The following is a 25632-nucleotide window of genomic DNA, read 5'->3' on the forward strand; positions in this document are numbered from 1 at the left end:
CCAAGCCTGGCAGCACAAAGGCAGAAGGAGCTTGCAGATGCAGTTTTTTATCAGCTGCTCTGGAAACCTGCTGCAATTTTAATAATCGGCTCCAGCAGAATTGGGCAGGTCCTGCTTCCCTCAGCACAACCCCGCTGGCCACGGAGCACGGGCTCCTCAAGCACATGGCAGGACCACGTGGAGATGGACCCTGTGGCCAGGGCAGTGCAGGCTCTCTTCTGGTCCTGGTTGTTGGTAAGGAACAGCTGGCTCAGGATCCTGCTCCCTGCAGATGAACCCTCAGACCACATCTTCAGAAATCTCCTGTTACTTTGGAGCAGCCCAAGTCAGAGCAGCTCTGCTGAAATTACGGAGTTGCAGCACACTCCTCAAATTTTGGTCTGTCCTGAAGCGTTTTCCTACAAAGAAAAATAAGTGGAAAAGATGATTTGTGCTCAGCTGCTTGATAACTCAGGGGGCATTTTTACAGGAAAGGCTGAATCCACCAGAAGACTGATTCCTTGGGGTCTGATTCCTTGCAAAGCTCTCCCAGTTTTCATGGCATGGCCCATATTTGGGGTTTGTTATTTTTAGCACCATAGTAGCACCGTTCCACTTGTCCGTGCATGCAGCCAGGAACAGCTCAGCTGAGGAGAAAGAGCAGGAGGAGTTCCCTGTGATCTCACTGTAAATCAGCACCCTCTGCAGCAGCCAGCACTGCCTGCCCACTCCCTGCCACTCTTCCCCTGAGCCTTTTGTAAGGCCAAGCAGAGCAGGAGCCTCCATTCCCCTCCCAGCCATTCCTGGTTGTTCCTTGAGGGGTTTGAGTCATTCCAGGGCTGCTGCTGCTGTGGCCAAGCACAGGTTCCATGTGGATGGGGTTTTTAATCAGCCCTTGGTTCATCCATTCCCCTTTGAGCCTGGCTTCTTCCCTGCTCCTTGCTCCTGCCAAACACAGTTAAACCCCATCATCCTCATGTCTGCGTGAGTGCAGTTATGTCCCAACTGCTTCGTTTGCCCCTCAGCTGCCATTGTGTCATTCTTCAGTCCCAGGCCTTTCCCTGTTCTCTGCCTCCTGTGCCATTTGGGGAGGGGACATCAGATCACTGCCAGAATCCAGCTCTCAGGTCACCAGAACGGAACCAAGGCCGCTCCAGAGTGTTTTCCATTGGTAATTAGCAGACAAGACAATTAATGAAGTTCACACAATACTCCTAAAGACCAGGAACTTCAGCTCTTCCCATCCCACGCACTGGAATAATTTCACATTTGTGTTAGTATAAAGCTCTTCTTTTATCTTCTATGCTTCCAGACCTTCCAATTGCCACTGGGATTGGCAAAGTAGGACATGAAGGGCACTCAGCCTTCCTGGGACCACATCTGAAAAGCTGGAGGGATCACATACAACACAGGCAGGGCTGGATTTATTTGGCTCTATAAATAGAATCCTGCCCAGTCCTCTTTTTGAAAAGCCCAGGAAAAGAAGGGAGGCAGGAAAGGTGTGGTACTGCAAATAAAGCATTCTGCCCACATGCTGCATTAATTAGGCCCAGCTCAGAAGTTACAGGTGGGATTTTAGATGTGCTGTGGCTCCCAGTCTATACAAATTGCCTTGTAGACAGCAGAGAAATTTGATCTTCCTCATCCCCAGAATCACTCAGCTTTCCATGCGACAGGAGGCTTGCATTAAAGGATGAACATTTTAAAACTCTGAAGGCACCTACCTCGATGCACAGTTAAAATGAAAGCATGAAATTTGTGTGACTTGGAAAGCAAGACAGGAAATACAATAATACCAGCAGTGGTGGTGCTGGAATACCAGCAGTGGTGGGTCTGGTTCTGGCCACCCTAACTCTAAAAAAGGCACTGGCAGGTGACACCTGGTGGCACTGCTGGGCTCAGGGGGTGCAGGGTCACACCTGGTGGCACTGCTGGGGAGCTGTGCCAGGGTCACACCTGGTGGCACTGCTGGGCTCAGGGGGTGCAGGGTCACACCTGGTGGCACTGCTGGGCTCAGGGGGTGCAGGGTCTCACCTGGTGGCACTGCTGGGCTCAGGGGGTGCAGGGTCTCACCTGGTGGCACTGCTGGGGAGCTGTGTCAGTTCCTGCAGCTCAGCACCTGCCTTCAGGTTGAGTTCCTCAAGTCCTGCTGATTCACCCTTGTGCAAGTCACTTAACTGTTCTGTGCCTGCTGCCCAGCCCTGCAGGTGCCCAGGCTGCACAGGGTGTTGTAAGGGCTCATCCACAGGAATTCAGGGTGTTTGGAGATGTGGGAGCTGTTAACAGAACTCCGAGTGTCATTAGCCATTATCAGATGTTTGTAATAACATACACACACCTCCTGGGCTGCTTTGTCCCTGCTGTGGTGTCTTGCTGTAGCTCTGATTGCTTTGGGATTTTGTTATTTCTAGAGGGAGTTTTTGAGCTTTTCCCCAGTTTTGAGGCATTCCCCAGTGAGCTGTCCCCTCTCACAGTGCTCCTGGAGCAGCCCCATCCCCTGTGCTGAGGCACGCTCCAGAATATGCGATGACTTCGCAGAGCTGCTTAACACCGACTGAACACACAACTTAATCAGCTTAATAAGCTGCCACTCATCAGCTGAGACACCTTAACTGCCTGCAAGCACGTTCCTGAAGCAATTCATGCTTTTATAGTCACTTGATGGTGTTTCTACATCAGCAGAGGTGTTTTCCCTCCCGGTCTGGGTGTGCAGAGAGCCCACGGAGCGGTGCTGGGGCTCAGCTGCCCCAGTGCTGCTCCCTCCCAGCCCCTGCTCTGGGACTCTGAACTCTGCTGCAGTGACTCAGGCTGAGCACCTGCCCCAGCATGTTCTGTGTTGATTAAACTGGTTTGCAGGCCATAATTATTTTCTCTATCATGGTATAATGGCTCCGCATCGTATTAATTTTAACATTGTAAGAATTTGCTTCTGGGAACGGCCTTCTTGAATTAATCACTGACTCATGATTTACTGGGGGAGATAATATCTAACCTACAAGAGGCAGAACAGGAAACTATCTATTTAAAAGATGGCAGTGGCTGATAATTTATGACTATAGACAAAGAGATATCTCAGAAGAAGAAGGTGGACAGATCCTGCAGTTTCGTGGTCACTGCTCTCACTCAGCAAAAAGGAACTTTTGTGTAGTCACTGGAGGATCTGTTTTTGAGTGACAGATTAAAATTGAGAGGGAAAAAAAGGAGTGAGAAAGAAGGAAAAAGTGTCCCAACAGACCTCAAAGCCATCCTCAGCTCTGGGACCAAACCCTGGGTTACAAAAAAGGCAGTTCAACATCTCAGCATGTCACCAGCTTGCCATAGGAAACAAGAAAAAAAAAAAAAAGCTAAAAAGCATCACCATTTTGTGTCTGAATCTGTAATACAGGAGTTTTCTTGCCCCTCTCCTCTCCAGCTTGAACTGGACACTCCCACATCACTGATGAGGCCTGGCCATCAGATGTTTCCTCTCATCACAGTTCATTAGCAAAGTCAAGCTGAGAGTCAACAATAAAAGCTTTAAATCCCAGAGGAGGCTGCAGGAGGTAAAGCTTCATCCTGGCAATCTGAAGGATTTTGTCCCATGTCACTGTGATCTGTTCTGTGATTTGGGGTAACTCACACAACCCTCGGCACCACAGATTCCTGAAATTCCCTCTCCTGGAATTCTGGGGCCCCAAACAAAATCAGACACGTGGAGCTGGTGGAGGATTGTGGACACAGCAGCCACACACACAGACATTTCCTGCCAGAGTGTCAAGCCCTGGGCAGTCACAGAGAGCTCTTCTACCCTTGGGAAGCTGTCCCAAATTTTGGTGTGAGTGCTGCTGGCAGCTGTAACCACTCACAGGGAGACATCTGCCTTTGAAATGTGGGTTTGCCTTTGTTGGTCATCACCTACAGGTAAAGACAATTCAAAGGCATCCCCAAGCCCTTTTTCCTTCTCAAACTCACCATTTCTGCAAGCAAAGCAATACCACTTTTGCCCTGGCAGTGTTTGAGGCCCAAACCACAAGAGGATTTAATTTGGAAAAATTTGGGAAATGGCTTTCTCCATGTCTGTGAGCCTGGAGCTGGGAGGGAGGATGGTGCTGCTGCCCCTGGGAGCACCTGCACACACAGATCCAGAGCTCCTCAGGGCATTTGGGCTGAAGTGTCACAGGACACTGGGAAGGTCCCTTTGAACCTCTGCTGGGAGAACCATCCAGAAACCACCCTGGGACTTTGGGGTAGCTGCAAGGAATCACCAGAACACCCCACAACACTGGAAATGCCACAGACTTCAGGAGAAGCCACATTGGTGCATAATGTACCAAGCTTCAAAGGATCTCCTGGCCCTTTGCCTGCTGAGGGTGAGGGCACAGAGTTTATCTGGCAGCTGACAGCAGCTGGGAGCTCTCCTGTTTGATTGCCTGAAGTTGCTAATGGTGCTTTTGTTCCTGGGCTCAGGACTGAGCTCAGTGTTGCCTTATCAGTGTCCCTGGAAATCAGCTCTGCCCAGCACTTTTCCAGTCCAGCAGCAGCCTCCCCACACGCTCCTGTCACACCGGTTCTTTTCCTTTTCACATTCCCTGCTGGATGCACTCTCCTTCCTCAGTGCCTGGGCTGCTATTTACATCCCTTTCCTGTTTGTGTTGTAGGTCATCCCAGCATGGATTCCCTCACCAAGGGAATAACAACATCTTCCTTCCAGTCAAACACTTCCCACCTAACAAGGAACAAGGAATTTACACCAGGTTTATTCCAGAATCTGCAGCCTCAGCCACACAAACCCACCAAGGAAGCAAAGAAAACTCCTTCCAGGTGAGTGCAGCCTGGAAGACACCCCACTGCCATGGGATACGTGAAAATCCATCACAGGAGGGTGATCCCAGAGTGTCCCCCTGTGTCCTGGTCCAAAGGGGATGGCTGTTGTCCCCAGGAAGTGGCTGGGAGGTGACAGTGCCTGGAAGGGCAGTGTGGGTTGGGAACAGCCTGGAGCAGTGGATCAGGGGCCCTTTATCAGCTGATCTGCCAGACATTTACAAACAGTAATTAAACCTGCACCACCCTGGGATGTGGGGGCCACTTCTTATCCCCACTGCGTGGAGCAAGAAGCCAGAGCACACCTGACCTGGAAAAAGATTCCTCACATCCCCCTAAAGCAGAGGCTTTAGGCTGGGCTGGTTTTATGCCTGAGCTCTCCCCAGAGGAACACTGAGGATAAGGACCCAAATGTGGGGACCCCGGGGCAGGAATGGTGAGGGACACTCACCATGGATAAAAGCTGGCCATTTCCCCTGCTGGGCTGGGAATGAGGGCTGGAGAGAGGCTTGTAAAAATGCTTCCTGGAAAACAGAACTGCCACAACCCCAGCTATTCCATCCTGCCACCACTTCAGAGGGATGAAAAGGCATGAACAGAAACTCCCTTCTCCCAAAGCCTCCCACCCCTTGGGATCCTCATGGGAAGACAAATAAATCCATCAGCAGATGGTTCAAAAACATTTATTGTCACCACACAGTGACGTTGCAGGCCTGAGATTAAGATCATCAATAAATTCCTGACCGTGGAAAAGAATGAGCCCATGAGAAAGCCCAGGGCTCTCCTTACCCAACAGGGAAATCTTTACTACATCTCTCAGCAGCTGGATCTTCTATCAGGGGTTTGGGGAAAAGGAAGCTGGGAGGGAAGCAATGCCAGGAGGGATTTGATAAGGACAGAGGGCTGGAGGAAAGGGCAAATTAAATATGAGGAGGGAAGATCTCCAGCCTGTTATCAGAAAACAACACAAACACTCCACACCCAGCTGCCAGGGTTAGAGCCTGCTCCCTCTGCTGTCCCAGGCAGTGGCAGAGCAGGAGGGACTCCCAGCTGGGGTCTTTGGCATCCCTGTCCTGTTCCAGCACTGTCTGGAGAGGGAGCAGCCAGGTCTCTACCATGACAAATCCATGATTTTTACAATAAACATCACAGGCTGTCCATAGCACTTCCCAAAGCTCTTCTTTTCCCAAAGATTTTGGCTTAGAACGATTAAGCATCACCCTGAAGGCCACACAGCAGCTCAGGAGTCCTCACTACCTGCTCCTTGTCCAGCTTGGCTTGTTCATATTTTACAATATTATTTTTAAAAGTAAGGTTGAAAAAATAAAAGCGTGTTTGCAGTGTAAAGGCCATTAAAGCATCACTGGCTGTCAGGGCTTTGGACAAACAGGTTCTGTGAGTTGTGTGTGTGTAAAACTCACATCACTGACTGTTGGTACAACACATTCCAGCTGCAGAATTCCTCTCTTTGATGGGAAGAGGGGAGCACAGGGTGGGGGCAGAGAGCAGCCTCAGAACCCCCAGCACCCCTTTGCTCTGGCTTCACCAGAGCCTTCCTCACCCAAAGCTGAGTGAAATGGGAGAAGAAACACATCAGGAAACGCCTGGGGAAGCAGGAGGAGGGACCCACCTCAGAGAGGAACGGGTTAAACACAGAGCAGAGCTGGATGCCGACCCTGGCAGCAGCACTGCTGAGGCAGAGGCAGAGCAGCCACAAAGCCATCCCTGGTCACTCGTTCCCTGGCCGGGCCTATCCCGGCTGGAGGCAGAGCCCGGCCCCGGAGCTGCGGGACCGCGGGATCCCTCCGTGCCCCTTGGCTCGTGGTTGTCAGGCTCAGCTAACATTAATGTTTCAGTTATTCACACTCACTTCTTGCCTTGTTTATCCCTTCTAAGAACCCCAGGTCTGCTTTTCATCAGTCTTTTATGCCATGTGGCTCAGCAACCCTGCAGTGCCACACCAGCGCATGAACACAGAGCTGCTCCGGGCTGTGCCCCGAAGAGCAGAGCTACACGGAGGCAAAATCACAATTCAGTCAGGGGCTGACACAGAGCAGCAGCTTTACCAAAGGCTGGTTATTCAGCAGTTCATGCCTGGGCTTAGCATTCCCAGGACTCCCAGCCAAGCCAAGCAAATCTTCAGCTCACTGGGGCAAATCCCAAGTCTGTGCACCCTGACTGTGAGCACTGAGCTCAGATTCTGTGGCCACTTTCCAGCTGATGATTCCAGGACATTCCCACAGCTCTGGGGGTTCTAGTGCCCAACTCACCCAAAATTTAATTCTATAAACCCAAGGCACTACCTGAGGAAATAAATGAGAGCTGGGAGAACCCTGAGCAGGTTTATTAAAGCTTTGCACCCTTACAAACATGCAGGCAGGGTTTGACTTCCCTGATTTGAATCCTCTCCTCCCATGCCCAGCACACAGCAGGGCACCTCCGGACAGGAGCGTGGGTGTCCTAACAAAACACAGGATGCTGTTTTTCCTTCACAGCCTGCAGAGCGAGGTTTATTAAAGCTTTGCACACTTACAAACAGATGCAGGCAGGGTTTGACTTCCCTGACTTGAATCCTCTCCTCCCATGCCCAGCACACAGCAGGGCACCTCCGGACAGGAGCGTGGGTGTCCTAACAAAACACAGGATGCTGTTTTTCCTTCACAGCCTGCAGAGCCACACCACACACCGAGCTCCTCAGCTGCCTGCCTGATGATGCAAGCAGTGAATAAGCACGAATAAAGACACAGAAACTGGGTGTTGTTTGTAGAAGTGAGGAGCAGAGCCCTCCACCCAGCACTGGGGATACCAGAGCTCTTGCACAACTCAGCTCTCAGCCTGCTGCTCCTCTTCATGCATCTCTGTCTCTGTGGGCACTTTTTCACCAGGAGCACTGGGGAAGTTTTCCTTCCTCCCCAGCTGGGATGCCAGAGTGGGATTCCTGCGTCAGGATTTCCCTCAGACTCTGCACACCACGAGCAGGCCTGTGCTGGCCTGCCAGGGCTGGCTCACGGGCAGCTAATTAGTGGTACTTAGTTCTAAGAATTGGAAGATGATCATTAACTAAAATTGGTTTGAAAGCTTCCAGTTTTGTAGAGGTTGAGTAATTAAAACAAGCAATGGGCTCCTCTGTGTTTTCCTGAGAACTCCCAGTGCTGGAGGCTGGGGAGTCACCCTGGAGGGGACCCAGTCCTGACCAGGGTGGGAATGAGGGAGAAGGGCAGGGGGCAGGTGCTGCTGGCCCAGGGACGGGCACTGGGGTCTGTCACACCCCCTGTGCCACCCGCAGCCCCCAGAGCAGCTCAGTGATCACAAAGCAGGGCCCGGGCAGCTCCCGAGGGAGCCCGGTGCAAACACCCGCTGCTTTCACACGACCTTCGGTGCTCGGGGTGAAAATCGCCTTCATCGCTCCTATCTCAATCTTCAAAAGGAACTGGTGGGCTCCGGGCAAGGAGTCAGGAATGCTCTCACATATTTGGGAGCTCTGCTTTACGCAACCTCCAGCAACTCGCCTTGGCTGGAAGGGATGAGCGATACTGAGCCAGTCAGCAAAACACCCACCTGGCCGGGCAGGGCTGGGGACTCTCCCCGGCAGCGCTTCCCTGCGCGCAGCCGGCACCGGCACTTCGGCCCGGCCCAGGCAGGACCTACCCAGAGCTGCACGGAGCCTCTGCCTCCATCCCACCCCCGGGGGGAGGCACTCTCACAGCGCACTCAGGGAGCTGCGGTCTCGCCCTGCAAAACCCTGGATGGGTTTGTGGGAAAGGGAGCCCCGTAACACCCAGAAAAATTCACCTTTGTTCTGCTGGCAACATAAAGTTACAACTGAGATGGCTTTTGGTGTTGTAAATCAGGAGTAGTGCTGCTGGAGGAACTGAGGCTCAGATGGGTAAATGTTTGTCTGGCAGGAAAATCAGACTTTCAGAGCAACTCATTGAGGGGTGAGAGGTCCCCAAACCCCCCAACTCTGCGTGCACACAACAGCCCACCCCATCTGTCTGCACAGCACAGCCAACTGTCCCCGCTGCCAGGGCTCCCTCTGTCCCTGCCTGAGCAGCTTCTGCTTGTCCCCATGGCCAGCAGGACAGGGCCACCCTGGCTGGGAGCACCTGGAGCCAGTCCTGCCACGGAGCTGTCCCAGAGCAGGGCCCTGACACAGCAGGGGACAGGGACCTGCAGCTTTCAGCCGGTGACACTGAGCACTGCGGGATTCCTGGTGGGACTGGTTTTAACTGGAGCTGAAATTCTGCTGCAGGAGGACTCACAGAATCAACACTGATTCAGAGGCATCCTGCTGAAGAAGGAGTTTGTGATCTGAAGGGAAGGAGTGCTGGGGAGATCCCAAAGGCTGATAAACCTTCAGCTTATCTGTGCTTCATCTCAGAGGCCATCCTCAAACAGTACTGAAGTAATCCAAAACTCACCAAGCTGACACATTCCAGCATTTCCAAATCCTCTTCCCAGGGCTCTTTCCTCCCCACTCACAGGCCTCAGGTACATCCTTAACATGGCCAGGAAAAGCAGAGGATGAAGAAGAGGGAGAAGGAAAGGCCCTGCTTTTCATTGGTCAGAGGATTAATTAGAAAATACAGGGCTCCCCTTGGCACCTGATGATCTAAATGAGAAGCAGCTTGAGGCAGTTTGAGCACAGGGCAGAAGGGGTTCAGGGACCCAGTCACACCTGGTGACACAGCTGCACACGGTGGCTGCAGAGGGGACAGACCTTGGCCAAAACCATCCTCGAGCCCTTCTGGTGCCTCTGGGGTCACCCCCCTGCCCTGGCTCCTGGGCAGCCCATCCCAACTCTGACTCCAGAGCTGGGGGAAACGGTTCATTTTCAGTCCTTGAGCCTTTATTACTACAGAATATCCAAAACAACACAGTTACAAAAGGAGTTCACGGAGAAATGTGAAGCAGCCTGTGTTTGAAATGCTCTGTGTCACCATACTGAGTCCAGTATAAAACAATGCATATTTATACACATATAAAATACAAAAGGAACAACACAGAAATGTATAAACAGGGGTTGTGGAGGCCTCTGTGGTATTTACAGTCAGAGATGTGGCAGGGAGGGTGTTCAGCAGGCAGTGTCCGTTCAGCAGGAGCTGCAGCTGGGAGAGTCTCTGTGCCAGAGAGGAGCTCAGAGCCAGGCTCAGCCCTGCTGGGAAAGCTCTGCAGGGTCTGTGGAGAGGCCAAGGCCTGGGCTGGCATCAGTCACTGCCAGGGCCACCAGCTCTGCTCTCTGCCCAGGCCTGGCAGTGTCACTTGGTGTGCCCAGCTCCGAAACGGCAGCTCAGGCCCGGTGCCACAAGGGAATAAAATATAATAAAAAATAATAATAATAATAATAATAAACTCAACAGAGCCAAGTTCCACGTTCACAGGATGATCTCACAGCAGTCTGTGGCCCGGCCCCGGGGCCGTGGGGGTTCAAGTCAAGGCAACAAGAGTGGGCACAAGGCTGAGTTCTGTGGGGTCACACGTGCCAGCTCGGAGAGAAGTGCCAGGAAGTGCTGCCTGCAGCTCTTTAGAGCTCTTTGAGGATGATCTGGAACTTGTTCTCTGCCTCTACCATGTCCAGCAGAAAGGCCATGTGGTTGCTGTAGTGCTGGATGATGTTGTTGTCCATGTTCACCAGGATCCTACAGAGAACAACAATGGCTGGATCAGATGCAGCACATTGAAAGCAGTTCACCTTCCCCAGTTTGAGGGGCTCAACCACTGTTAATGAATGAATTAATTAATTAAAGCCATGGCACAACACAAGGGAAGATCCAGCACAGAACAGTCCCCAGCCCTGGGAGCTCTGTCATGGCACAGTCAGGAATTCCAGGGGGCTGCTGGGACTGGGGCTCTGGCACTGCCAGGCTCTGGCACTGCATGGGAATCTTCCCAGCACCACCCCAAGCCCTGGATCCCAGCCCTGGCCTCCAGCAGGTGCCCCACAGAGACTCAGTGAGTCCCCAAAAGCTTCCCCAGCAGAGCTGATCCCTTCATCTCTGCCTGTCTCAGAGCAGGGAGCCAGAGAAGTCACCTGTGCCTCTTGTGCTGTGCTCCCATCTGATCTCTAAACCACAAACGATCCCAGGGGTGTTGATCAGGAATCAGCCCTGGATTGTTCCTCCAGACCAAACCTCACCAAGATCCAAAATCGCTCATTATTGCTCCTGAGTCACCCTGGGACCGAGTTCATCTGCTGAGCTCACCCCCGTGGAAGGGCCATGGCTGGGGCAGGCCCTGCCCTGCTGCCAGGCCAGGCAGTCCCACTGAGCTCCTCTGGCTCTCAGCAGATGAAGATCTGCCCCTCAAGCTGTAATTACCAGGACAAGATTGTTTAGGGTGGAGCAATAGGATAAAATTATTGAAAATTAAATCTGGGGGAGCAGGAAGCTGGGCCTGACCCTGCCACCAGCCAGAATGCAGCTATCTCCCATCTCCCACACTTCAGAAGTAGCTGCTGGCATCGGTCACATCCAGCCTTCCTTAAACCAGGTGTCAAAATTATTTATTTAATCTAATTTCCAGGCGTGGCCTTTCCTTTTCATGAGATACCTCTTTGCTCCTCCTGCCTGGTTTCCCTCCCAGTCATCACCAAACACTCACTGCTTATCAGATCAAGAATGAACAAAACCAAAGCCAAGCTGAGTGAGGTGGCCTCTCCCCTGAAGCCACCAGTGCTGGTCTTTTCCTTTGGGGAGAAAATTCCCATTTCTGGGGATGAGCAGCATCAGCAGCAGGTGGAAGAACTCCTGACAAGTTCAGATGCTCACTATGGCCCACCCCTCATCCTGAGCCAAGGACATTCCAGCATTTTTTGGAGAAGCAAACACTGATCCCTCTCTGATAAGTTCTCCATAACCTCAGGCTCTCAGACTGAGACACAAAGGATCACCACCAGACTCCCCAAACAATTCCACCTTCACCCAACTTCCTTTCCTTGGGAGACTTTACCCTCCAAACAAATATAATACAAACAAGCATTATCCCAAATCTTTAAAGCCCAGAAAGATCTGAGTTTTATATGCTCCAAACAGCAGAGCCTGACATGGCTCTACCTTTTATTATCTTGTTAAAATGCTCTTGGAGCCAATGGCAGGGGCTGGAGAGGACAGGTTTGGAGGCACAGCACAAAAGCAGATGAGAGATTAGCTTACCCTCTTTTGCACTTTTTGTAGACTTTATAAATGCTTTCTTCAGGAAGCCCATATTTTTCTGAAATCTGTGAGAGAAAACATGGCAATTCCTTGTACTTGTAAAGTGAAATTCCCATGATAAAAATCAAAGATAACAGCGAGCCAGGGTGCTCAGCAGCAAAGGATTCCCCCTCAGTTTTACTGCAGAGAACAAAACTGTGGCCTCAACATTCTCCTGGGCAAGTTCAGTTTTGGTCTTGGGGTGGCAGGAGCTTTGTAGGTTTTTGCCAAGCATTTTCCATGAAGGTTTTTGACTCTCTGTGATGAGGGATGGGGGAAGGAGAAGATGGCAAAGAATGCTCTGTGTTGACATTTTTCAAACACCCTATTTTTAAAAGTTTGTAAAACCAACAGAGCTTAGAGTGCAGCTATAAAGCCACCCCAAATCTGGGAGGTTTATTGTTTGTTTCCTTCCCAGCAGTCTCCAGAGAGGGCTGGGCTATCAGAGATGCTGCTGATAACCATGACAGAAATATGTCCTTGTGCTCCTCAAACACAGCCAGGGAATTCCAGCACGAGGCCAGGGAGAGTTTCAGATCACACATCTCCAGCCTGGAGAATGGAAAAGGTGTTTGACAGTGGAAAATATGAGCGTGCTGTGCCAAGAGGAGACTTCCACGAGGATCTGGATGGGGCAGGAGGTGTGATCCTCCCTCTGCAGCACAACACAGCCACGCCAGGAGCTCTTGGGACAACTCAGCTCCTGCTCCCACTTCCACTTCCATTCCCAAGGGAGAGCAGGCAGGAGAGATGAGCAGCCCATATCCAGCTCCCCGTTCACCACCCCCATTCCCTTTTATCTGCAGTTTGTCCATTCCCCAGGGGCTCTGGGGACACTCACAGCTGTCCTGAGGCCCTGCAGATCCGGGGTCTTCAACATGAGAGCATCAAACACCTCCTCGGACTCCCTGCGCACGTAGAGCAGCACTGCAAGAGAGCAGGGCACGGTCAGGCTGCGTGCCAGGGCTGCCAGAGCCCCGTGCCTCGTGGAGCTGAGGGTCCCAGCCTCACCTCTCTGGGGGTCTTCGTCCTTGCTCTGCTTTGGGGGCAGCGGGTCGAAGTCGTCGGCGAAGGAGGCCCCGCTCCGCTTCAGGGGCAGCCTGGGCCAGGGGACAAACACACTCAGGAGGGACAGCAGGAGCACAAACACACCTGCAGCTCTGCCTGAACAGCCACTTACTCTAGCAGACATCCAGCAATGAAGTACTGGTTTGTAATTACAGCAGCAGGCTTGTAACTTCCTGCCTAAAGCACAGGGATGCTCTGGGAGCCTCCTGCACCTCCTGTGGGGCACTGGTGTCCCCACACAGAGAGCCCAGGCTGGGGGAGATTCTGCTTTTCAAGTGTGATTCCACTTCATTCCAGTTTATTTACCAGCCTCGGGGTATTTGAGCCCTTCAGTGACAGTTGTGATGTTTTATTCTCCCTTCCAGACACTGTCTCCGTGAGAACAACGGGACAATCAGGGAGCAGCTCGTGTTGGAGTGACTCTGACAGGGACAGAAATGTGTCCATGTTTCTGCAGCCCTGAGTCCTTCCAGGACAAGTTTAACTCATATTCTGACTCTCAGGGCATCAGGGAGACACCTGAGCTGTGTTATCCTGCCCTGGGGTATCCAACAGCCCTGACATTCCCAAAGGAGCAGAGCAGCTGATGGGTGGGAAATGCACACTGCTGCATCCTCACCTGTTTGCAGAGTTGGGAACAGCGGGAGGGAGCACCTGGAATGCAAAGAAATGCATCTGTGAGTTTGCACAGCATCACTGTGTGCTAGAACACTTTAAACATGATTTCCCTCCTCCTGACCCATCAGTTTTCCCACACAGTTAAACCCAAACATCTGTTTCTTAGATTAAATGAAATTTTATATCAAGAACTTCCCCAGATTCCCCGTTTTTGACAAACTGAGGCAGTGGTTTCTGAGGCAGGGAATGCTGAGGAGCTCTGAAGGACACTGGACAGAGGACAGTGAGGGGATGTCCCACCCACACAAGGACTGAGATGGTCACATTTTGCTATAATTTATTTTCTACTGTTATTTTTGCTCTCACTGCAGTCCCCTGCAGGTGTGTAAGGCACAGGAACACCTGGCTGGAAGGAGCCTGGCAAGGTTACCTCACCCAGCACTGCTGGGACAGGGACAGGGACTTCAGCTCGGTCCCACAAAGAGCTGGGGTGAGGCTGGGGCTTTCCCCACGAGCCAGCTGCTGTGGGGGCACTGCCCAGCCTGGGAAGGGGGTGCCAGGCCCGAGGCACTCACCGAGCCACACCTCTGGGGGGTGGAGAAGTGCACGTTGGGGATGAAGAGCACGGGCTGCGTCTCCAGGTCGCTCTCGGGCCGCAGGAAGGTGATCTCGTTCCCTCTGAAGCCAGAGAGCAAACAGCCTTTCAGACCTACAGATGGAGAGTGCAGCTCGTGTCAGCCCCGAGCTCTGGCAGAGGGGAGCCCCTGCCAAGGCTGCCCAGACACGCTGGGGGAGGACAGGAGCCTGCAGCACCTCCAGGGCGGCCCAGCAGCATCCCCAGAGGCTGGAGGAGCTCCTGAGGGGCTCGGGGAGGGGAAGGAGCCCAGCGAGGGGCTGGCTGCTGCTGGGGGCTCAGGGCAGAGGCCTGGGGGCAGCTTTCAGCCAGGGCTTTCAGCAGGGAGCACACACAGGCTCTCACCGTTGTTGTTGGAGTCCAGGCACTTTCCTTTCCTTCGGAACTGTTTCCTTTCATCATCCCTCATTTTCCTCTCTGCTCCCTGTGGGAAGATCCAGCAGAATTTAGGACATTGACATTTCCAACATTGGCAAGAGAGGTTTCGTGGCCACCTCTGGGGTGTGAGGCAGCCTTAACTCAGAGATGGCCACCTCAGGGACCTTCCCCAGCCCAAGACAGGACTCTCTGACACTCAGAAATTAGAAAAAACAAAAATAAAATTTGCTTTTAAAAATGAAACACAGACAAGAATAGCTGTGAGAAATTTTTCCATGGGAAATATCTGAGATTGGGGAAGAACTTCCAAGGAAATTCTCATCTCTTTTGATATTTAACAACTGGTCAAAAGTAGAGTTTATTGTGAGGCACAGTCAGAGGTCTGGGCTGTTTTAGGCTCTCACAGCCTTTCTGGTTTTATTCCTGGGGCCTCTGACCAGCTGGGTTTTTGGAGTGGTGGGAAAGGAGTGCTGTACCTTGTCACAGAAGATCTTGATCTGGCAGACAGCCCTGTGCACCAGCTGGCTGCTGCCACTGCCGCAGTCGTAGGTGTCAATCTGCAGGTTCAGGGGGACACCCTTCACTCCCTTCTGCGAGGAGAAGTCTGTGCTCAGGCAGTTCACCCCAATAAACACCTGAAACGGGAACAGGATTGGAATCCTCCTCCTCAGCCAGCAGTGGCAGCAGGGCAGGGGCAAAAGGGCTCCTCCAGTGCCCCCAGGGCCAGCCTGGCAGGGAGCAGTTGGTTTCCCACCTGAGCCTCTCCCCCCACAGCAATTCCAGCTCTTAACTCAGCCTCTCCACTCCCAAAGTCCTGCCTGGGGATGTTCTTGCTGATATTTCTGATCTTTCGTTTGAAAGGGACCCTCAGACAGCAAAGCCCTGCAGGAAGGGAGGAGGGCAAGGCTGCAGCCTCAGGAATTGCTCAGCAGTGCTGCTTAAATAAATATTCATCCCACACTGGGATCTTTTATCACCAGGAGTTAACTCCAGTGGGAACTCTGGAAGAAAAGCTGAGCACAGCTCAAATCCAAACTGTATCTCCAAACTACAATTCATTGGTGTGACCTTGGAATTCCCCTGGACCCCGGGGACAGATTTGCAGGTGGAGAAGCTCCCAGAGCTCCCTCAGCTCAGGATTTCAGCCCTGAAACCTGATGTCATCTCGAGTCAGTTCTTAGGAAAGGAATCCTCTTCACTGGGGGGTAAAGTTTAATAGGAGGGAGAAGTAACAGGTGCCATGGCCAAGCCAAACACCCAAATACCTGAGCCCTCCTGTTCCCAGCCCCTGACCCCTCCTGCCTCACTCCCAGCCCTCACAGCTCTCTCAAGTCTCACCTCTACCTGCCCCAGGCCAGTGAGTGAGCAGAGTTTCTGCTAAGAGTTAAATCCAGTTTTGCTGAGATGCCCCCAGGGCTTGCCACATACCTGACATATTTCCATTTCTGACAGCTCTGCCTCGAAGACATTTGTTAACCTCTTGGGTTGTAAAAGACCCAGTTGCCTTTGGGCTTGTTGAGATCCCAGAGCCAGGCAGGGTTTTCCCAAGCTTCAGAGACTTGGGGTATTTATGCTTCTCTTTTTTTTTTCTTAGTTACTTAATCTGTATTTCAATCCCCACTAGATACAAATTGTTAATGAGAGTCTGAGATGCAGAAGAGACAGCAGAGCTGCAAAGACGTTGCTGTAATGAACTTTCCTGTTTTTGAGGTGAAAAGGAATCTTGTGACCTGCCTGGTTCCCTTCACACCCCACAGGCACAGCAGGGTGGTCAGTCATGTCTGCATCCCCTGTGGAAAGGGGGCTCTTTGTTCCCTGAGCTGGGGCTTATTCAAACAGGCTGCAGTACATGTGAGCAGAGCCCTGAATTGCTGCAAAACCCTTTCTTCAGAGTTATCCATCAGCGCTAAGAAAACATCCCTGAGCCAGTCTGGGTGTACCCAGAGTGTTTATTAGCTCATGGCAGTGCTTAAGCACACACTGAGGCACGGTGTCCTGCTGCTGTCCTGCCAGGCAAACACTGCCTGGGGCCTCTGCAGTGCCAGGGCTGGCAGCTCTGTGTCCCCGGGCCCTGGGCTCTCAGGAGGAGCTGCAGCTTTGCTGAGGACCATTCCCAGCCCTCCTGCACGGGCTCTCCGTACCTTGGCTTCCTCGTGGATGTTCCACACGAAGGACAGGGCGTTGTAGGCCAGCTCCTCGATGTTCTGCACCGTGTTGAAGTTCTCCTTGCAGTCAGCTGGAAGGCAGGGGAGGAGCGCTTCACACTGGGGCTCAAACTGGTGACATTCCCGAGGCCTCCCACCCCCAAATCCTGCCCCTGGCTGACTCCCAGGGCGAGGGAAGCCCTGGGGGGCACTGGAGGCAGAAGGAGCCCAGCCCCTCGTACCCACGTCGATGACTCTCTGCTTGGCCGTGGGCTGCCGGGAGTGCCAGTGCTTCCAGAACTTCAGCTGCTCCGTGGGGATCTTCTCGTTGTCAAACACGATCATCACCACGCTCTGCAACACAGCACAGCCAGCTGGGCACAGAGATCAGTGCCCCCTGCCCAGCACAGAGCAGATCAGTGCCCCCTGACCCTTCCATCCTGCACTGCCCTCAGGGCCACGTGAAACATGAATTTTTATGCTGGGGAAGCTGAGGAGGGCAGGGAAGGGATTTGGGCTCAGCCATTGGGCACATTCATCTCGGGGCTGCTCCAAAGCCTGGCCACACATCCCAGGAGCAGGATGGGGTCCCTGGCTCAGAGCTCTTCCCAGCAGGGCCCCACTGGCCCTTTGTGCATCCCTGAGCTCCTGTGACAGGTTCCAGCTGCCAGGGAGGCTCTGCAGTGCAGCAGAGAATTATCCTGTGGGACTGAATCCACCCCGTTCATCCCTTTAAGCCAACATGAGCCACAAAGCCATTCCTGCTCACGTTCAGCTCTGTTCCCAGGCCAGAGGAGCTGCTGGATGTCCCATTCCAGAGCTGTCAGCAGAGCTGTCAGCCTGTCTCTGTCTCTTACCTTCACTTTATTTGAGGACAAGTGCAAACATTTGCTGTCTCCAGCTGTCCGCAGTGTGATGGGGTAGAACTGTCCTTTGTTGAGGTAGGCCATGGGAGAGTCCCCAGATTTGATGTGAATAGCTTTGGGTGACCCCAGAGTGTATTCAAAGTCACTTGGATGGAACAAAGAGAGAAGGATGAATAAGCACAAGCTGCTGTTTCACTGCAAAAGCAAAACAGAGCCCCAGGAGCCTCCACCCCACGGGTTACAGGCTCCAGTTTCTGCTCCATTCCCCACCTCACACACCCTGACACAGCACATTCTGATCCTCCCCAACACCCTGGGGAGCAGCACTGCTCCAACAGCCTCATTTTAACCCCCAGTTTTGGCTTAAAAACCCCTGGATGTGATTGCAGACAGTATTTTTGTGTGGATGGCAACAGAACCATTGCTCAACCAGCCAAACACACAAAAATGGGGTCCTGTGAAGGGACTTCTACAACATCCTAAGCTCAGGTTCCTGTCTCCAATGCCATACCCATAACTGGCTGAGCCAGGAAGACTCTCCCTTAATGGTCCTGTACAAGAAGGACCTGCAGGACACCAACACCTGCTTGGTTACACAGAACTGGGCTCAGAATCCCAGCTCTGGGACTCTCAGTGTGGTGGGCACCAACTTTAATCTCTACAGAAAAGCTTTTGGGTGGCACACAGAGAAGGTGGCACTGCTGGCAATGGAAATTTGGAAGAAGAGCCTGAATTCAGCAGCTCTCAGGCCTTCACCAGCAGCTGTGAGCACTGAAACCATGAGGCCACAGCTGGTTTCTGCTGGGAGGAATCCGTGCAAGCCACCACCTGTACAGGAGCCTCCACTCAGACCCTTCAAGTGCCCTGTTTAGTCACCAACCCATCTTCTTCCTGCTCCACCTCCTGTGATGCCATCTCTGAAGATGGGCTTGGCAGCTCCTCTTATCTGGAGCCAGGAGAGGCAGAGAACTTCAGTGCACAAATAAACAGTGAGCAGGGAGCCTCTGGCTCGGGAGAGCTCTGTCTGTGTGAACATCCCCACGTCTGACAGCTGACTCACCCAGTCAGCTGACTCAGGAGCAAATAAAAAGTGGGAGGTGAAATAATGTTACCTGCTGGGAGGTTTGATTTGGTATCTGGAGCAGCAAAGTTCTGCCTGGCAGAGGGGTGGAAAGGAGGAAGAAATCCCTCTCATGTTTTAGGAATGAGAGGCAGTGGCACCCTCTAAAATCAAGGCTGACTAACAGTGCTAAGTGAGAACCTAAACCTTAGATTAGGGGAGGCTGATTATCACCCTCATGCCCTGCCAGCCTCCTTTTCCCTGTCATTTACCCCATTCCAAGTGGCCTGTGGGAAGATGGGGCAGCCACCTGGGTCCCTCTGTGTCACCCAGCCAAGCAGTGCTGCCTGGGAAGGGGCTGTCACCCTGAGATGTGACAGCAGCTGGGCCTGGATTGGCCCCAGTCTGGGGGCAGAACAAGCCCAGCTTTGGTCTAAAAGCTCGTGGGACAGCCCCTTGCTCCAAAAACATCAGGGAGACACAACTGGTGTGTGCACAAGCATGGGCTCTGTCACCGCTCTGGTCACTTCCAAAGCTGGACTGGGGACGGGAAAGGGATGCAGTCCTTCCCCAGGGAAGAGACAGAGCCAAGAGTTCCCTGGAGCCCCAAAGCCCTGGGCTGCTGTTACCTCTTCACTCCATCCGTGGGGAAGCTCTCGGGGCAGGGAGGCTCTGCCTGGGGTTTCAGGATGTCACTGAAGAGCAGCGTCTGCAGACAAGAGCAAACACAAACCCAGAGTCAAATCCCTCATGGCTTCGTCCATTCACCTCTCCCAGACACCACACCAGATGACTTCCAAATTCAACATGAACCCCCAGAAATCCAACAGGAACAGCAGCAGCTCCCAAGGGAGAAGCAAAGCTCAGTTCCCCCCACCAGCCTGACCTCCTGGGGGTCCTCCTTGAAGGTGCTGTCGGGCTGCCAGCGCTGCTGCGGGGCCATGGGCAGGCTCTCGAACAGGGAGCTCAGGGAGCTGCTGTCATACACGTCCCCCGGGGGCACCAGGAAGTTGTCTGGGGTGGCTTCCAGCTTGCTGGTGCCTGGAGGGAGCAGGGCTGCCTTGTGAGGAGCAGGGACACCCTCGAGACTCAGGCCGTTCTTCTTGGGAGGCTCGCAGAACTCCTGGCTCATGGAGACGTTTTCTGACAGCAGCTTCATGAGGTGGGCTGAGCCATCGAAGGAGGGCAGCTCAGGCTCATAATCCATCCCGTGGCAGTGCCTGCTGGAGAGAGTCCTGGCTCAGGGCAGGGCAGGGCGGGCACCCCCAGCACGGTGTCAGCCCAGCAGGGCCTGGGAGCCTGGCAGCCCCTGGGCATCGCCACCCGCAGCTCTCAGGGCAGCCAGCAAGAGCCAGAGGGGCTCAGCAGATAAGGGATGACCACAGGGAGTCAGGGAATATGGTCTGGACATGGTTTGGGGCTGCACATCCACTGCTCCTTCATTGAGGCCACCACACACCCAGAGCAGCAGGGGTGGTAAGAAAGGTGACTGCTCTGTGGGCTGTCCATCATAAGTCTTTTCATGGCTCATTGGTGCTGAAAGTTTATTTTTTTATACCCTTTTTTAAAGGAAAAACAATTATTGCACAAATTCACAAACTCCAGCAACTTAGGAAGCAAAAACCAAAACCAGCTTAACTCAGTTTACTTCTGAAGGAGTGAAGTATCACTTGAGGTTTATTCTGTCAAGTGGTTCAAGACTGACAATGCCAAAGTACACAGCATCCAGGAAGGGGAACTGAGCTCACAGTGGCCATTAATGAGCCATTAATATAATAGTCAATTATCTGAAAACCTCAAAGGACAAATGGGAGTCACTGGAAGAGAATCCTGGGAGAGTGGAACAGAAACTCTCATCAGCCCAGGGAGTGAATGAGGATTTGGCCATTCAGTGCTCAATCCTTGTGCCCTTTGCAATTGTCACAAAATAGGAAATAAAGGCAATTTCTTCATCAGCTGCCAATCAGCAGAACCCCTGTGAACACAGCCAGACAGATGCTCAGCTGTGGAAATGGGTGTAGCTCCATTTTCACCTGCTTGGGACCTGGCCTAAGGAATTTTAATGTGTGTCTCAGGGTTAATGAGCTGCACTGTTGCTGGTAATAACACCGTGCTTTGATGTCTATTTTCTGCAAGCTCAGAGCCCCATCCTGCATTTCAGCAGCTGCAGGAGAGTGAGGCAGCTCCAGAGAGCAGGAACTGAAGCCAACCTCTTAGCCAGGTCATTGCGTGCCATCATCCCAGCTGGGAGAATCCTCTTCTCCTTGGGGACCTGGGACAAGGCAGAGCAGAGAGTCTGGTTAGGGTTGGATTTTGTTACAGGGAAACAGAGCAGAATTAGCCCTGTCTGATAAAAGCAGATAAAACCCCAAGAGAAGAACAAACAGCAGAGCTGGGCTCTGCCCTGGGCTCCCAAATAACCTTGGACAAGCCACAGCAGCTTGTTCTGGGCAGGGCCTTAAAAGCACCCAAGTGAGTGGGAAAATCATTCCAATTCCCAATCAGGGATAAATCAGATCCACATTGCTCACAGCTCCATCCTACAGCAGCACTGGGAGAATAAAACTGGTGGGGTCTGCTCCAGCCCAACAGCCCTCAAAGCCCTCACGGGTAACAATCCAGACTCAGGGCACCTGGGTTCGGGTTTTCCACACGTTCTGGATTCCCTCAAAGTGCTGGATTGTGCCTCAGTTTACCTCTGGGGATACTGGTGGCACAGTTTGTTGGATAAACAACTCAGGGGGCTCAGTAGATGGGGGAGCTCAGTAGAGGTCCCCTCTAAGGTGGTACGTGTTTTACACATATTTTACACCTCTTTTAGCCCAGTTTTAGCCCAGTTTTAGCCCAGTTTTAGCCCAGCCCAGGGGCACCCACCATGTAGTAGTCGTAGAGGAGGCTGAGGGCGGCCACGCTGTCGTCGTCCCCGTTCACCCTCATCATGGCCTTGGTGGCTGCAGTCAGGGGGTTCTCCAGGTAGGTTTTCCAGGCTTCATCCTCGCTGGTGTAGGGGAATTTCTGGAAGTTCATGGTGTCATTCTTCATCAGACGCACGGATCTGAAACTGGGGGGGCCGGGAGTCAGGGAGGAGCTTTTCCCACAGAGGTTTCCATGAACTCAGGAAGGGCTTCCCCAAGGCTCAGTGGGATGGAGGAGGGATGTCCTCCTGCTCCTGAACTCCCAGAGCCTTTGGGATCACCACCTCTCCTGCTGTAGCTGGGCACAAAACCAGGCCAGAGCCTCTCCCGGGGCAGCTGCTCCCTGTCCTGCCCAGGGAGGAAAACCCCATCAGCTACTCCTCCTCCAGCCCATCCTGCTCTGTCACAGGGGTGCTGGGCACCAAAAAGGGAGCAGGGAACAATTTTCCCTTGGATGTGGAGCTCCAGGCCAGCACAGCCCACCCAGATGAAACCAAACCTCATTGTTTTGCTTTGCTGCAGTCCATGGGTTTGAAATTATTTTTTTCCCAGCCATTTGGAGATGATTTTACTCAGAGGGAAGCAGACAGGCAGATCACAACCCCCTCCCTTCCACTAAAAAATTCCTGACTGAGGTGAGGCTCGTGGGACTACGTGAGAAGCAACACACCAAAATAATGCCCTGCCTGTCCTCACTTCTGGCACTTTCTCCAGGCCTCTCCATCTTATGTTAATAAACTGTCAGACACTTAATTACCCAAACATGGGTCATCTTTCCTTTTCCTCCAGCAAGCCCTGCCAGCAGCCAGCCCAGCAGTGCCTCTGTGCATTCCCTGGGAGGTTGGAATCCTGGAATCCTGGAATTGTTTAGCTTGGAAAAGACCCCAGAGATCGAGGCCAGCCTTTGATGGAATCCCAGCACGTCCACAGAGGCTGAGCCCTGCTCCTGTCACACCTTCCTGTCACCTGCACCCACTGTCACCACCACAGCCCACAGCACTCACCATAAAATAACATCTCTGTGGACAAAAATTCCCTTTTGCTCAAAGTGGAAATGTCCAGGAAGGGCAAGACTGGTTTTTATTAGAAGAAAGGTTTCGAAAACTTCTTTAAATCTCCAAAGTTGCCAGGAGCTGACTGGAGCTGAACCATGACATCACCTGCTGATGTTTGTTCATGGAAAGGCAAAGGAAACCTTCAGGAGTTACAGCAATGAATGCTACAGTTTAATGGCATTTTTATAAGGAATAAATTGTTTTCATTAAGCCACTATCCATATATTTATAAAAAGTCCTGGTCTAGACTTTTAAGTGAATCATTCAGAGAACAATAATTCCTCTTGGGAGGAACCTGGCATCCCTGAAACTCCCCGTGGATGCTCTGGCACCAGGCACTGTCCCCCTGCACAAATCCACATTAAACCATGCAGGGAGGCCTTGGGATGCCCCTGGCTCAGACTCCCGAGCTCTCCTTAGCTCACACTCCTGCTTCAGTGCCTCCCCTGCCTAACAAAACAAACTACAGCACAGAATTGCTCTGCAGTTCAGGAATTACAGCTGATTTTTTTCCATGAAGCCACCAAGGGCTGTTTCTGCTGTCCGTGGCACCTTTTCCTTAAGGAATCCTTTGCTTTCCCTGCACTCCCGAGCTCTGGAGCCCGGCAGAGAAAAACCACACGGGGCAGGATGGAGCAACAAAGCACTGGGGAGCTTAGCAAAGCACCCAGGTAACCAGGAGAAATGGCTAAATGAGAGCATCCCTTGTGTGATTATTCCCTTCTGCCTCCCTGCCCCTCACCTCTGCTGGGAGAAACCCTGGAAAAGGCACCCAGGGACTCCTGGCCTGGCCTGGCAGAGAGCAAAGGCAAAATGCCCTGAGCTGGAGAGAGCCAAAGGTGGGCACACGGAGCCCTGGTGCTCCTGGCAGCAGAGCCCAGCAGGGGTGGCAGCAGAGGGGACAGCAGAGGGGACAGCAGAGGGGACAGCAGCTCTGGACAGCAGTTCAGGACAGCAGTGGGGACAGCAGTGGGGACAGCAGTTCAGGACATGCTGGGAGCTTCAGGCAGGTTCTGAGGTGCTCAGAAGCCACAGAGGCCGTGAGAGGCAGAGCAGCTGCTCCATGCACTGGGAACTGCACTGGTCCCAGTGAGGCTGGGCTTCATCCCGCTGAGGAGTGGCACAAGTGACAGGAATTGCACCTTTATCCCACCTTGTTCCCGTTCCAGAGTCCATGGGATCCCTGGAAGGCACTGGGATGTGAGACTGAGCCCCTCAGAGCCCACCCTGCAGGGGGGTGAGGGAACATCCACCCCATTCACTGCCAGCCTCAGGGCTGAGAGGTCAGCCCTGCTCTGACCCTGTTCCCAAAGGTCACCACAGCTCCCCAGCATCTGAGGACAGAGGTGATCTGAGGAGATGAGCAGCTGTGGTGACAAGTCCAAGGCACCTTTTGACACCAGGACACGGGGCTCAGTTTGCTCCCCCAGCCCTTCAGAACTCACTGATCCCATCAGCAACTTCTGAGAGGCACAGCTGCAGGGAAGAGTCACCCAAATCCAGATCCAAACACAGCAGGAAAGTCACCCAAATCCAGATCCAAACACAGCTGAACTTTACTTTCCTCGCTGCCTGTGATGCCCCTGCACGTGGCCAGGCCGTGTTTGCCCATTCCAAGCTCCCTGCTCTGTTTGGCAAAGCCAGAGCTCCTTTCCAGGCCAGGGAAACACAAACACTGGGACCAGCAGCCTCCCTGCCCCCTGTGCACACTGGAGCTGCAGCCTGGGGCCATGAGCAGAGCAGGATTTGGGGCAGGGAGCAGGCTGTTTGTTTCCAAACACTTGGGAGTGTGACACAAGGTGATCCCAGCCCCTCTCCCGCTCCAGCCCACCCCTCCTCTGTTTCCCCAATTTCTCCTGGTGATGGATAAACACTCAGGGCTGTGCTGGAGCAGGAGAACATGCCCAGAGGGTCCAGGTGGGGACACCAGCCAAGCAGGAAAGAGCCCTTGAACTCCTTCTGCCTCTGCTGGGTGTCTGTGGAGGCTTTGCTGGCCTTTGAGCTCGGTGGGGCTGCCTTGGTTCTCCCCACTACACCTGATTAAGCTCCAGCCTAAATCCTGGCCCTGCCAGATGCTGTGGCTGCAGAGCAGCACCACTGAGCCCTGTGAGCATCACACTGAGCCCTGTGAGCACCACTGAGCCCTGTGAGCATCACACTGAGCCCTGTGAGCAGCACTGAGCCCTGTGAGCAGCATCACCCTGTGAGCACCACACTGAGCCCTGTGAGCATCACACTGAGCCCTGTGAGCAGCACCACCGAGCCCTGTGAGCAGCATCACCCTGTGAGCAGCATCACACTGAGCCCTCTGAGCAGCAGCAGAAATGAGGAACAGGACAGAGCCCCCAGCCCTGAGGAGCTCAGGGGTGCCCCAGGCAGCTCCTGTGGGGGTTCCATCAGCTCTGGGCTTGGCCATTGCCCTCTCCTCCCTCCTTAAAGAGCCCTGGTGCTCCCCAGGTTCTTGTCAGAAGTTCAGGGCAGGATCAGCAGTGCCCTGGACAAGGCAGGGCCAGCAGCTCTCCCTGGGCAGGGACTGCAGCCTGCACACCCCTGTCAGGAAGGACAGCATCCCTCCAAGGGCCCTCAGTACTGAAGCCAAACCTCTCAGCTAAGCTGTGATTTTGTAATTCCTCTGCAGGTTTAATAAACAAGCACACCTGAAGACAAGGGAGCAGGATTTGGGGCAGGGAGCAGGCTGTTTGTTTCCAAACACTTGGGAGTGTGACACAAGGTGATCCCAGCCCCTCTCCTGCTCCAGCCCACCCCTCCTCCTCTGTTTCCCCAATTTCTCCTGGTGATGGATAAACACTCAGGGCTGTGCTGGAGCAGGAGAACATGCCCAGAGGGTCCAGGTGGGGACACCAGCCAAGCAGGAAAGAGCCCTTGAACTCCTTCTGCCTCTGCTGGGTGTCTGTGGAGGCTTTG

The 25632-nt window shown here is 53.1% G+C and overlaps 1 protein-coding gene across 2 annotated transcripts; it reads right to left on the minus strand.

The window, feature by feature from the left end:
* Nucleotides 1–10303: 10303 nt before the first annotated feature.
* On the minus strand, nucleotides 10304–24386 carry GRHL3 (grainyhead like transcription factor 3). 2 transcript variants are annotated; one of them, XM_041417396.1, is made up of 16 exons: nucleotides 24376–24386; nucleotides 21612–21798; nucleotides 20948–21009; nucleotides 19624–19957; nucleotides 19367–19446; nucleotides 17669–17822; nucleotides 17054–17165; nucleotides 16809–16903; nucleotides 15144–15302; nucleotides 14635–14713; nucleotides 14231–14364; nucleotides 13657–13691; nucleotides 12981–13069; nucleotides 12811–12896; nucleotides 11931–11995; nucleotides 10304–10418 (listed from the first exon to the last, which is right to left on the minus strand). In XM_041417396.1, the coding sequence occupies exons 2-16, from the start codon at nucleotides 21777–21779 to the stop codon at nucleotides 10304–10306; spliced, it is 1767 nt and encodes a 588-aa protein (XP_041273330.1). In that variant the 5' UTR covers nucleotides 21780–21798; nucleotides 24376–24386. The 2 variants fall into 2 exon arrangements, with proteins under 2 accessions (XP_041273330.1, XP_041273329.1); XM_041417395.1 differs by lacking the exon at nucleotides 24376–24386 and adding an exon at nucleotides 22304–22376 and having other exon boundaries at nucleotides 21612–21825.
* Between the last annotated feature and the right edge of the window lie 1246 nt (nucleotides 24387–25632).

Source organism: Onychostruthus taczanowskii, unplaced genomic scaffold, assembly GCF_017590055.1.
Source record: "Onychostruthus taczanowskii isolate IOZ18803 unplaced genomic scaffold, ASM1759005v1 scaffold56, whole genome shotgun sequence".
In the NCBI taxonomy this organism is placed as follows: Eukaryota; Metazoa; Chordata; class Aves; order Passeriformes; family Passeridae; genus Onychostruthus; species Onychostruthus taczanowskii.

What these genes read in the sequence shown, in the direction of transcription:
- GRHL3 (XM_041417396.1), bottom strand. Translation starts at nt 21,779, where the DNA reads ATGAAGAATGACACCATGAACTTCCAGAAATTCCCCTACACCAGCGAG. An exon ending in TCCTCTACGACTACTACATG is followed by an intron (nt 21,010 to 21,611) that starts GTGGGTGCCCCT and finishes GCCTTGTCCCAG; the next exon opens with GTCCCCAAGGAGAAGAGGAT. An exon ending in GCAGAGAGTCATCGACGTGG is followed by an intron (nt 16,904 to 17,053) that starts GTACGAGGGGCT and finishes CCTGCCTTCCAG; the next exon opens with CTGACTGCAAGGAGAACTTC.